We start from the raw sequence: 11490 nt of genomic DNA on the forward strand, positions 1-11490 counted from the left end.
ATAAAAAAAGGATTCATTTTATAAAAAAAGTTACATACAGCACCTTTAAGGGAACTGCTTAGGAGATGCATCTTTTTCGGCAACACTTGACCTATTAATACAAACACCTTTTATTCTATTTATTTAAATAAATCAATCAATCAACCTTGCTACGTGTACTCTGCTGAACTAACTGGGACTGGTCACAGCACTTGCATATTGTTGTCCTATTGTTGGTTTGATTGCTTCTATTGCTCTCCTCATTCGTAAGTCGCTTCGGATAAAAGCTTCTGCTAAGTGATTAAATGTAAGTCAAGTCAAGTCACCTTTATTTAAATAGCGCTTTTAACAATATAGATTGTTTCAAAGCAGCTTAACAGTGATAATAGGAAATTAAAGTAACAGAGATTGTTTTGGCTTTACAGCAGCTTTAGAATAAAGTTATTGTCCAGCTAAAGTTAGTTTTGATTGATTCATTTCCGTTGCAAAGATCATTAGATATTAACTTAGGGGCCACTTACAAGACACCGTTCTAACAGAAAACCCTTAACGCGCTCCGGTCCGCTCATTCGCACAACAACAGTGCCTCATGGCTCGAGAACGAAAACCTTGAAATAGGTTCCAAGGTGCAAGTGTTGATTTTTTTCTTTTTTACTTTATCATCTCCACGTATCTGTGTAAACGCTGACGGCGTGCATATGCATATTACGTGTTCAGTCTGCGCGTTTGAATATATATATATATATGTATTAACCTCAACAAATTACTTGTCTGGCCTTAAAAATTCATAATACAGAATTTTTTATCGCTTCCGCGTATCTATGTGAACTGGAATCATTTTGACAACGTTTTATCTGTACAGAGGTAAAGGGAAGGGAAGGAGGCCTTCAAAGAGTCTAGTTGACACTTCAGGACTGCGTTGCTGTTGTATCCAGGCGCAGGTCCTTCATCAGGTCTGGATATGGCCTGGATCCGGCGGACTGCGATAAACCCCGGATTAAACAGAGAGACTAAAATGAGCTTTATTACGCCATTCTTCTTATGATGTAACGAGTACATCAGGATTTATGGGAAGTCTTCCCGGTATTCTTGGTTATTACGTGCAGAGGTTTTTGGTCCAATAATTAGAATCTTTCAGAATTTTTCAGAATTAAAAAAGTAGGAAATTACTAGTCATCCAGTTTTTTATATCAGCTATGCATTCCGTTTTTTGTGAATTGGTAAGTTTCGTCAGGGCGTTAAGAAATATAGAGCTGAGTATCATCAGCATAACAGTGAAAACTAATGCCATGCTTCCAAATGATATCTCCCAAGGGTAGCATGTACAGAGTGAACAGCAGCGGTCCTAGTACTGAGCCTTGTGGTACTCCATCCTGAACTTGTGATCGATAAGACATCTCTTCATTTACTGCAACAAACTGATAACGGTCAGATAAGTATGATTTAAACCATGCTAATGCAATTCCACTAATGCCAACATAATTTTCGAGTCTATTTAAAAGAATGTTGTGGTCAATGGTATCAAATGCAGCACTAAGATCGAGTAACACTAATAGAGAGATATAACCACGATCGGATGAAAAGAGCAAATCATTTGTGACTCTAATGAGAGCTGTCTCAGTACTATGGTACGGTCTAAATCCTGACTGAAAATCCTCGCAGATACCATTTCTTTCTAAAAAGGAACTTAGTTGTGAGGATAATGCCTTTTCTAGTATCTTTGACAGAAAAGGTAGTAGCCTGTAATTGACTAATTCTGTAGGATCAAGTTGCGTTTTTTAACAAGCAGTTTAATAATAATAGCCTGCTAAAAAGTTTTTGGTATGTATCCTAATGACAAAGATAAATTAATGATATTAAGAAGAGGATCTATGACCTCTGGAAGCATCTTTCAATAGCTTAGTCGGTATAGGGTCTAACATACATGTTGTCAATTTAGATGATATTACGAGTTTAGAAAATTCTTCCTCTCCTATAGTAATGAATTAATCAAATTTTTCCATAGGGAGACTGCAATGCATAGCCTGATGCTATACTGTAATTGACAGTTGCATAGTTATAATTTTCTCCCTGATATTATCAATCCTGTAAGTAAAGAAGTTCATAAAGTCATTACTGCTGTGCTGTTTGGAAACGTCTGTGGTTGAAGCTTTATTTCTCGTTAATTTAGCCACTGTTTCAAATAAATACCTAGAGTTTTGTTTGTTTTCTTCTAAGAGTGTTGAAAAATAAGCAGATCTAGCAGTTTCTAAAGCCTTTCTGTATGCAATCGTGCTCTCTCTCCATGAAATGCAAAAAAAATCTAGTTTTGTTTTCTTCCAGTTGCACCACATTTTTCTGGCTGCTCTCTTTCCTGTGCTCGTACCACGGCATTGGACTATTTTCCTTAATCTTCTTTAAGCGCAAAGGAGCAACTATGTCTAAAGTGCTGGAAAAGGGAGAGTCAAAAGTTTCTGTCACAATATTGAAATCTTCTAAGCTATCTGGGATGCTGAGGAGATGAAACTGATCAGGAATATTATTAATAAAGCAATCTTAAGTGGCAGAAGTGATAGGTCTAACATATTTGTAACATGGAGTCGGCTTTGCAGCCTTGGCTAAATGAAGTATACATGAGACTAGATCTGAGATGTCATCGCTCTGCTGCAGAATTTCAACGGCATCAACATTGATTCATGTTGTCTAACTCCAATAGAGTTCAGAATGTCTCTAAATGCCAATCCCAATGCATCTCTTTTTCATTATGTATATTAAAGTCACCAACAATTAGGAGTTTATCTGCAGCCAGTACTAACTCTGATAGAAAATCAGCAAATTCTTTGATAAAGTCTGTATGGTGCCCTGGTGCCCTGTATACTAGCCTAGAAATCTAGACGCACCCTAGCGGCAGCAAAATGTATTTTGCAGCCAGGGCAGTCTAGCAACTCTCCATAGACTTTCGAGCTGCAAAAACCTAAATTGAGTCAGGCCAATCACGTCGCGTATAGAGTATGCGGGGCGGGCTTAACATATGACGACAGAGTTGCGACGGTTCCCTGGCTGCTACTTGAAAACAAAGAATGACGGCTGCTCATCGGCTTTGGCCGCGACTCTGGAGGACTTGGAGTAAAGTTTTTCTTTGAGAAAAGAGCAAAGAACGGCACTTAAGTCATTCTTAAAAAAAGGAAGATGTGTTCGTAGTTTTGCCGGCCAGATATGGCAAAAGTTGAATCTATCAACTAGCTCTGCTGGTGGGAAAACGCTCTGGTTGGTTGAAGCGCTGTCCTATTGCGTGCAGAGGGAATTTGAAAGACAGCCGTTTATCCCGCCCCTCGGATTGAACGTGTCTATGGTGAGTTGCCAGACCAAACATCTTGATGTAGGTCTGGCTTGCCAGGCTACCTGTATACAGTAGCCAGCACAAATTTCAAACGTGATTTATCATTACAATAGGTAGTGTTACATTAAGCACCAACACTTCAAAAGAATTATATTTGAAACAAGACTTATTAGTAATTCTGAAGATATTACTATAAATTACAGTAACACCTCCCCCTTTGCCTTTCAGACGAGGCTCATGTTTATAACCGTAATCTTGGGGGGTGGACTCAAAACTCGTCTGGTTTTAGACAGGTTTCTGTCAAACACAGCACATCTAGGTAATGATCTGTAATCATATCATTAACAATAAGTGCTTTTGAAGTAAGGGATCGAATATTCAGCAACCCAAGCTTTATCATTTGTTCATCTGTATCATATCTGTTTTTTATTTGTTGAACATCAATTCAATTTTTACCCTTAAATGGGAGTTTGGGAGTTTTTTGTATTTTCTAATTCGGGGAACAGACATACTGTAGTCTCTATATGATGATATCTAGGCGAAAGAGTCTGTGATGGGATTTATCTGACTTCTGTGACATGAGACAGCTAGCAGATGGTCGGTTTAGCCAGTCTGTTGCTTCCTGACCTGAGCCCCAATTTGTCATGTTTGAGCTCTAAGACTATGTGGCATATTACTAGAGAGAAGAGCGGCACCATCCCAGGAGGGATGAATACCATCTCTTTTCAACAGGTCAGGTCTGCCCCAAAAACTTTTCCAATTGTCTATGAACCGTATATTTTTTTTGCGGACACCACTTAGACAGCCAGCCATTGAGTGAGGACAGTCTATTTAGTATGGGCGGGATGTATGGCATGGTTCAGGTGAGTAAATGGCACAAAAACCGTTACTGAATGAATGCTGGTGGATAACTTGCATCTCTTTTTGTTGCAGGTAATGAATGGTGATGATGATAGAGGAACTGGGTGAAGCATACACCTCTTGATGAATACGGTGAGTATGCAGGTAATCTTGAACCCACAGGTTCCAAGCACGAAGATGAAGGAGATCGTTGGAGAGACAAAGGAAACGGGAATTGACATATGAGATAAATGAGATAACCACCATGGTAAGTAGAGCAGGTAAGGAGTCTGTTTCCATGTTCAAGGCCAGACCATGAGTAACTGAGAGGTTGTGCGCTTCAGCACTGCTGCTGGGTGCTGCGGTGATGAAGAACAGGTGATGGCACTGTGTGGGTGTGACTGGAGAGCCTGGTGTGACTGGGACACATGGCATGAAATAAAAAGAAATTAACTAATCTAAAGAAAACTGCAAAGAGGGAAAATCTAGTCTTGTATGTCTTTATATACCCGCTTTAAAGTTGCCATGAAATGGAAATTGTGATCGTCTTTTCTTCTTCATTCATTTTCATGTGACATCACACCAGTTCAGGAATGCCGACCTGGAGTTCAAAACTTTCCTCTGCTGCCTGCCAGTTATTTTTGACCAGGTTTGTAATGTACTTATACTGAATTTGTTTTTTGTTTCATAACACTGTTTAATACACCTTATTTATAAAACACTGTGTACAGGAAAGCAGATGAACCCAGAATATGAACACGCATCACAAAGTTTCACATTCTCCCTGCTGCCAATGAGTTACCACAAAAAAGTCTAAAAGTACAATTTGCATGTTCTTTGGAGTGAAAACTGAGATATGAGTAGTTATGTTAATAGCAGTGTATATATAATAGCTCTGCTAGTAAACATGTTTTATTTTAGAAACCAAAATGTGTACAAAAAACTATTTTTTGTGTTGATTTCTTGTGTTCCACGTTTCTGATTTTACAAAGATAGCCTCATTGCATTGTCTATTTATATTTTTGCATTCGTCAATCCATTCAACTCAGCCATTCAACCCAAGTTATTGTAAGTGAAATAGTAAGTGAATTACCCAAGTTATAAGTGAAATTACATGTTATGTTTTTATTTACTTTGTGTGAGAAATTGCTAAATACATTTATCAATAATTACATAGGCCAACCAACACTATTAGTTAGCTAGATTGAAAAATCACAAACTTAGTGTAAAATACACATAAAGCAGCATACATTTAGTTGGACCTTCTGAAGAGCACAATTCATTTTTTTAGGGTTAGTCACCTCCTTCTCCAGATTGTATGTAACTGTGAATTTATACAGTAATTACAAAAAAAAATAATAATAATAATTTAATATAATTTTTTGTGCTTTTTGAAATGATAATATTAACTTTCACGATCCCTAATTAGGCTAATTTTGAGCAGAGCACGTGCTTTCTGGATATGTAATTATCACACATGTATGCCCTAATTGTTTGGTTGATTTTTTTAATTTTATTTGTCCATTGGGGTGTACCCATGTTGTATTGTTAAGACATCCTCAAGTCCTGCTATATACAGTAAACTGTATTAATTTAATTTAACATGATTGTGACTTCATGTAGTGTTGAGTGTATGTGTGTGACGTGTATGTGACTACCTCGAAACAGATAACTTTTTTATGAAAATTGATGATAACAGTGCTTGCACATGTCTCGTGTTAAAGGGTTAGTTCACCCAAAAAAATTATAATTCACCCTTAAGCCATCTTAAGTGTATATGACTTTCTTCTTCAGCCAAACACAATCGGAATTATATAGAAAAAAAATATCCTTCCTCTTCCAAGCTTTATAATGGGTGTGAATAGAGCCTGAGGTTTTGAAGCTCTAAAAAGCTCATCCATCCATCATAAAAGTAATCCATACGGCTCCAGGGGGTAAATAAAGTGCTTCTGAAGTGAAGCGATGTGTTTTTGTAAGAAAAAAATCCAAAAATCTTATACTAGTCGGGGGGCCAAAGTCTCAAAAGCTCAATAGAATGGGTTGAACCTGACATGGTCTGCCATACTTTTTATTTGTGTTTTTCCTGTTAACTTTGACCCTAAGAACCAATAATTGGAGGGTCTGCTCTGCCGGAAACATTGCGGAGAAAAAATTGTGGCCATTTTAGTGTATGGACCCTTAATTTTTTGATAGAAAATTTTGGAAAATGAAAATTTTCCTCAAATCCTCAGTGGGTTGGGTAAGCTGTCAATAAATGCATTCCAGATGCACAGAACACATGTGGTGACAACATCCAATGAAAAAATAACTCTTAAAACACATTTCTACATGATTTTGGCTCAATTTAATACAAAAGAATATTTTCATCTTTACTTCATTGGCAATCAACTATTCCCCCAAGTTATGAAATCAGTCATTCTTTTCACCAAACAGTATACTCATTCCACAGAATTTTTTTTATAAAAATCCAACCAAAATCAATGGATCAACAGGCTCAGAACCTCAACAGAATTTTAGGCTACTCTCAAAATTCCGAAAGACATACTGGATATTTAACATGGTTGTAAATGTCCATATTATTAAACATCACGGCCCATGCATCTTTTTAATTTAAAAGATTCAATTAATGCCCTGTCAGAAGAGGAAGTAGAGAAGGCAACTTTTGTGTGTGCTGATGCAACTGACCAACTGAAAAAGCTGTCATGTTTGATGGCTGAGTTTGATGAAGCACGTACCTCACCTACCACAAAGCTATGGCTAATGTACATGGATATGGTGATGATTCTTAGACGGTTCATCCATGCTGAGTGTGCAGGTCTGTGGGAGGAACACCTGGCTGAAGTGGAAAGGATGTTACCATACCTTGTAGCTGCTGGCCACTACAAGTACGTATCCTGCCTGCCCCACTACCTAGAAACTATGAAAAGCTTGCCTACACTGGCTCCAAACATCTATAGGGAATTCAAGGATGGGAAGTTCACTGTACGTCAAACAGAAGGACGGTTCAATGGTGTCTGGACAGACATGGCACTTGAAAAAACCTACAACCGTGATGCCAAGACAAAACTCTTCACTGGCATCAGTCAGCAGCCAGCGGCAAATACTTGAAAGCTCTTCCAGTTCTGACAGCTGTGTCAGAGCAGACAAAGGCTATGGCACACCTGGATGCGGATGACACCAAACACCATGAGGACAAGGACAGCCAAGGTGCAAAGGAGGCAGAAGTTGTAAGGAAAATAACAGATGTCATCAACAACCAGATGATCAATCCTTTCCAATCCAAACAGGAGCTGATCAACATTTCAACAGGCCACAAAGCCACATCTGCTGACTTGATCTGCGCTCGTGAAAAAGGACTGGAGGCACTGGCTGCAGAAAGAAGAACAGACAGTGAGAAAGTAGCCCAAATTAAACTTTCAACGTTTCGCAGGAAAGCCAAAGAAGTCAATGTCCATGGCATTCAAAGCCAAAAATGTCTATGAGGAGGAGAGTGCAGTTGTGCAGAACCTGTACTTTGTTCAGGACTTAGAGGAAGACGGGGAGGTGGAAAGTGTTTGGCCATGAATGGACAAGTTGCCCAGCCTCCCTGTTTGAGCCAGATCTGTCCCTTGACCAAAGTTACGCAATGCGTAAAGGAAACAAGGCAGACTACCTGGCTGCAATCAAGACAGCCGTTGGCAGCTCATGGGGGGAAGTGGACAAACTACCGACATCTGACAAGCCTGTTGTAATGGTAGTAGATTCCATGGCGTTCATTCAATTTTACCAACATCTTGGGAGCAGCACCTTCCATGAACAGCAAGGAAAGTACCTGAGGCAGCTCCTTGGAATCCTCCCAGACAAGTGTGACTGCATCCACTTTGTTGGTGATCGACATGTCTCCCCTGCTGACAGTCTGAAAGGTGAGGAACGAGAGAAGAAGATGAAGACCTGCCCTAGCAAAATGAAGGAGTACAAGCCACATTATACTCTCCCTATACGCTGATTTCACGCAGCCGTTATTTTGAAATCGAAAGCGAGGCTCCGGTGGGAAGAAAACCGGAAGTGTCGCCTTTAATCATAGGAGAGTCGTGAATGCGATGGCGTATTGTTGTGTTTAATGATGTTGTGTCAATTCTAAAACTGTACATACACTTCTTTCATACTTTAGACTATATACAGTGAAATTTATTTATAAATAAAATAATTTTTTTATATATAATTCAGAGAGTAAAAAACGAAGCAGGAATGAACTATATACATATCCTACATTAGAAATGATCTTCCAATAGTGTAAATCGCGGCAGCAGCTTCAGGTTGGTAGTCCAAGGCATTGTTGTTTATCTGTACTTCCGGGGTTCTTCCCACCGGAGCCTCACTTTCAAGTTCAAAATGGCGGCTGCGTGAAATCAGCGTATACCTGAATGGAAAGGCTTCATTCACAATCCACTGAATAAAGCTAATCTGTTGAACTACATGTGGGAAGCATGGTCAGCTCAGAACAAGTCACTTCCTGCAGGATGCACACTTATTCTTGGTGGAATCTTTTGTAATCCTGATCGCACTGTCCTCTTGTCAGCGGATTGTCAGGTTGAGCTTCCAGAACTTTCCTGCGAGAAACATGAGGAGGCAGATACCAGGATGTTTGCTCACATTGCATACTCAGTACAAATTCTGCACCACAAACGGGCTGTAGTGGTTGCAACTGACACAGATGTGATCATGATGTGCATGTACTGCATCACACACAGGAGCTGTGGGTGAAGACGATGGATATGAGTTCTGAGCCTGTTGATCGCCAACTAGTAGTGAAATCATCACAGATCCATTGATTTTTGGTTGGATTTTTATATTTTTCTCTGTGGAATGAGTATACTGTTTGGTGAAAAGAATGGCATATTGACTGATGTCATCACTTTGGTGAATAGTTGATTGCCAATTAAGTAAAAATGAAAATATTGGAAAAAAGTGAGAAAACGTCTAATTCTTTTGTATTAAATTGAAAAAATAACTCTTAAAACACATTTCTACATGATTTTGCATCAGTGGATGATGTCAGCACATGTGTTCTGTGTATCTGGAATACATTTATTGACAGCCTACCCAACCCACTGAGGATGAGGAATTTTTTTTTCCACATTTTTCTGGTGAAAAATTAAATATGTAGTGTTTAGTACATGTACTAAATATGTAGTGGCCATACACTAAAATGGCAAAAAAAAAAAAAACGCGATATTTCCGGCAGAGCAGACCCTCCAATTATATGTTCTTAGGGTCAAAGTTAACAGAAAAAAACACACATAAAAAGTATGGCAGACCATGTCAGGTTCAACCCATTTTTGAGACTTTGGCTCCCCGACTATACAGTGAACTCTGACCAGACACATGACGTATTGACGAACATGGAAGCGTAGGTTAGAGCAAAACAAAACACAGGTCACGAATTAGAAGTCTAAAGGAGCAGACAGATTAGAAGGAGCATTTTTAAAGAGAAATGTCAGAGGAGCTTGAGTTTGTTGTCCACAGTCCAGCCCTATTTGTTTGAACCACAAGATGCGTCTACTCTCACCTAAGCATACGTAGGGTCAGAGGTCACTCTTCTGCTGGAACTAGAATCAGATAAGGCCATTACCGGAAGCCAGTGACTATAGTTTATAAAGTTCTAAAAATTGATATTTTTCTTACAAAAACGAATCGCTATGCTTGACGGTGCAATATTATGGGATAATTTTCATTTTTGGGTGAAGTAACCCTTAAAGTCTACATGACTGAAGTAGCGGAGCGTGAACAAGGAAGTGTAGCTATCAGCCCACTCTTTTGGTAAAAAATAATCACTAGCCTACTTGACTTTTCTGGCAACCAGCAGCTATGCTGGTTCTGGCTTTTTTGTAGTGTATTTGCGGGTTGTTTTGAACCTGATGTAAAACGGGGACAGCTCTAGTCGACTACAAAAACCTGGACGTCCGGACACCCAACCGTATTTTTACAGACAGAAAGTGAAATTGCTTGGGTCTGTGGCAACTACGGGACAAGTCAGTTATTCCCGAAATTTAAAGCGAGTGACGTTGCACGACGCCGACCATACTCCTATTGGTTGAAATGCCGGCGCCTCAGATTCTCTGGCATCTTATTGGTCGGGTGGAGCTATGGGGGCATGTCGCCATGCGGATGGTGTAGCCGGACGGACGCCGCGTCTGTTTGTTATTGAATGGAAATCCTTTTTATGTGGCAATATTCCGACTTAGCACACGAAAAATTAAATGTATTTGTTTGTATCTTTTATTAACTTTTTTTGTTTTTATTAGCATGTAATTACGCAGTTTTTTTAAAAACATCTTTTAATATTAAGGAGCTATTTAAAAGTCTTAGTTAAAGCCCTAGGCCTTGAGCAGGCGCCGGTGGTCGATTTTAACAATAGCCGAGGAACAGTCACGTAGAAGCGGGCACACTTCCTCCATGAAACCAGCCCGCAGAACCTCACATCCATCACAGCAGTAAATAAACAAAGGGAAGAGAAACGACGGGAGCCCAGCCCGGATGGTGCCCGGCGTTTGAGGCGTTTGGAGATCACATATGGACAATTCCTGATTATTTTTCTGGGCACACACAATAGAAAATGTCTAACGGTGCAGCGGGGAGCGGGGGCTTAACCTGGGTGGTAAGTCATATATGATTACTAACGTTGTAATTCACGTGTTATTACGCACATACTTCGCGTATTAAAGATTATAACCACTATGTGTACTCACGCGTGTGTTTTAGCCTTTTAGCTGCAATATTCACCCAGTTCAACATAAATGATCCCACAGCCTCATCTGTATCTCTTTATTATTCATGCAGTGAACATAATATTAATTTACATCTGTTTTTAATACCTCACATTTAATCAATTTGTGTATAAAGATAATGATTTGAATCTCTTCATGGTGATGTAGAGGAAAGTTCTTTTGTGTTGACTCTTTCCACTGATTTCAACTCTCATCTTTGTTAGAGTCAAACCTACAGATATGATGTTTACACATCAACAGACGGTTGCTCTATTACAACCAAAACTCCAAGATAATGTGCTGATTTTAAACCGGGACATGGTGGAAGGGTTTATTTGGGTTTGATCATTCAAAGCCACAACAATAGGGCAGTCCATGGAGAGATAGATGTTTATTATAATAACTGATCCCAGGCCAGTACTAATGAACTAGGTTACTATGAATTCAAATTACTGATTTTAACAGATATATGATGTGTAGATTTTTGCAAGTGACATTGTTAGACTTTGGGAAAAATAACGTTGACCCAAACATGTTATGTTACACATATTATTTACTTTTTTGTAGATAATATTTACATTTGTAATAGGAATCTTATATTTACAA

The 11490-nt window shown here is 39.1% G+C and overlaps 1 protein-coding gene across 2 annotated transcripts in view; it reads left to right on the forward strand.

Moving 5' to 3' along the window:
• The first annotated feature begins 9928 nt into the window (after window positions 1-9928).
• The window catches only part of top2b (DNA topoisomerase II beta), a 72027-nt gene continuing 70465 nt past the window's right edge, over window positions 9929-11490 (forward strand). Inside the window, exon 1 of one of the 2 annotated variants that reach the window (XM_084422813.1) lies at window positions 9929-10775. In XM_084422813.1, coding sequence (XP_084278939.1) covers window positions 10734-10775 — 42 coding nt within the window. In that variant the 5' untranslated portion in view covers window positions 9929-10733. The remainder of the gene's footprint in view (window positions 10776-11490) is intronic. The other variant, XM_084422812.1, reaches the window with a different exon arrangement.

The sequence above is a fragment of the Rutilus rutilus genome (assembly GCF_951802725.1).
Source record: "Rutilus rutilus genome assembly, chromosome: 11".
In the NCBI taxonomy this organism is placed as follows: Eukaryota; Metazoa; Chordata; class Actinopteri; order Cypriniformes; family Leuciscidae; genus Rutilus; species Rutilus rutilus.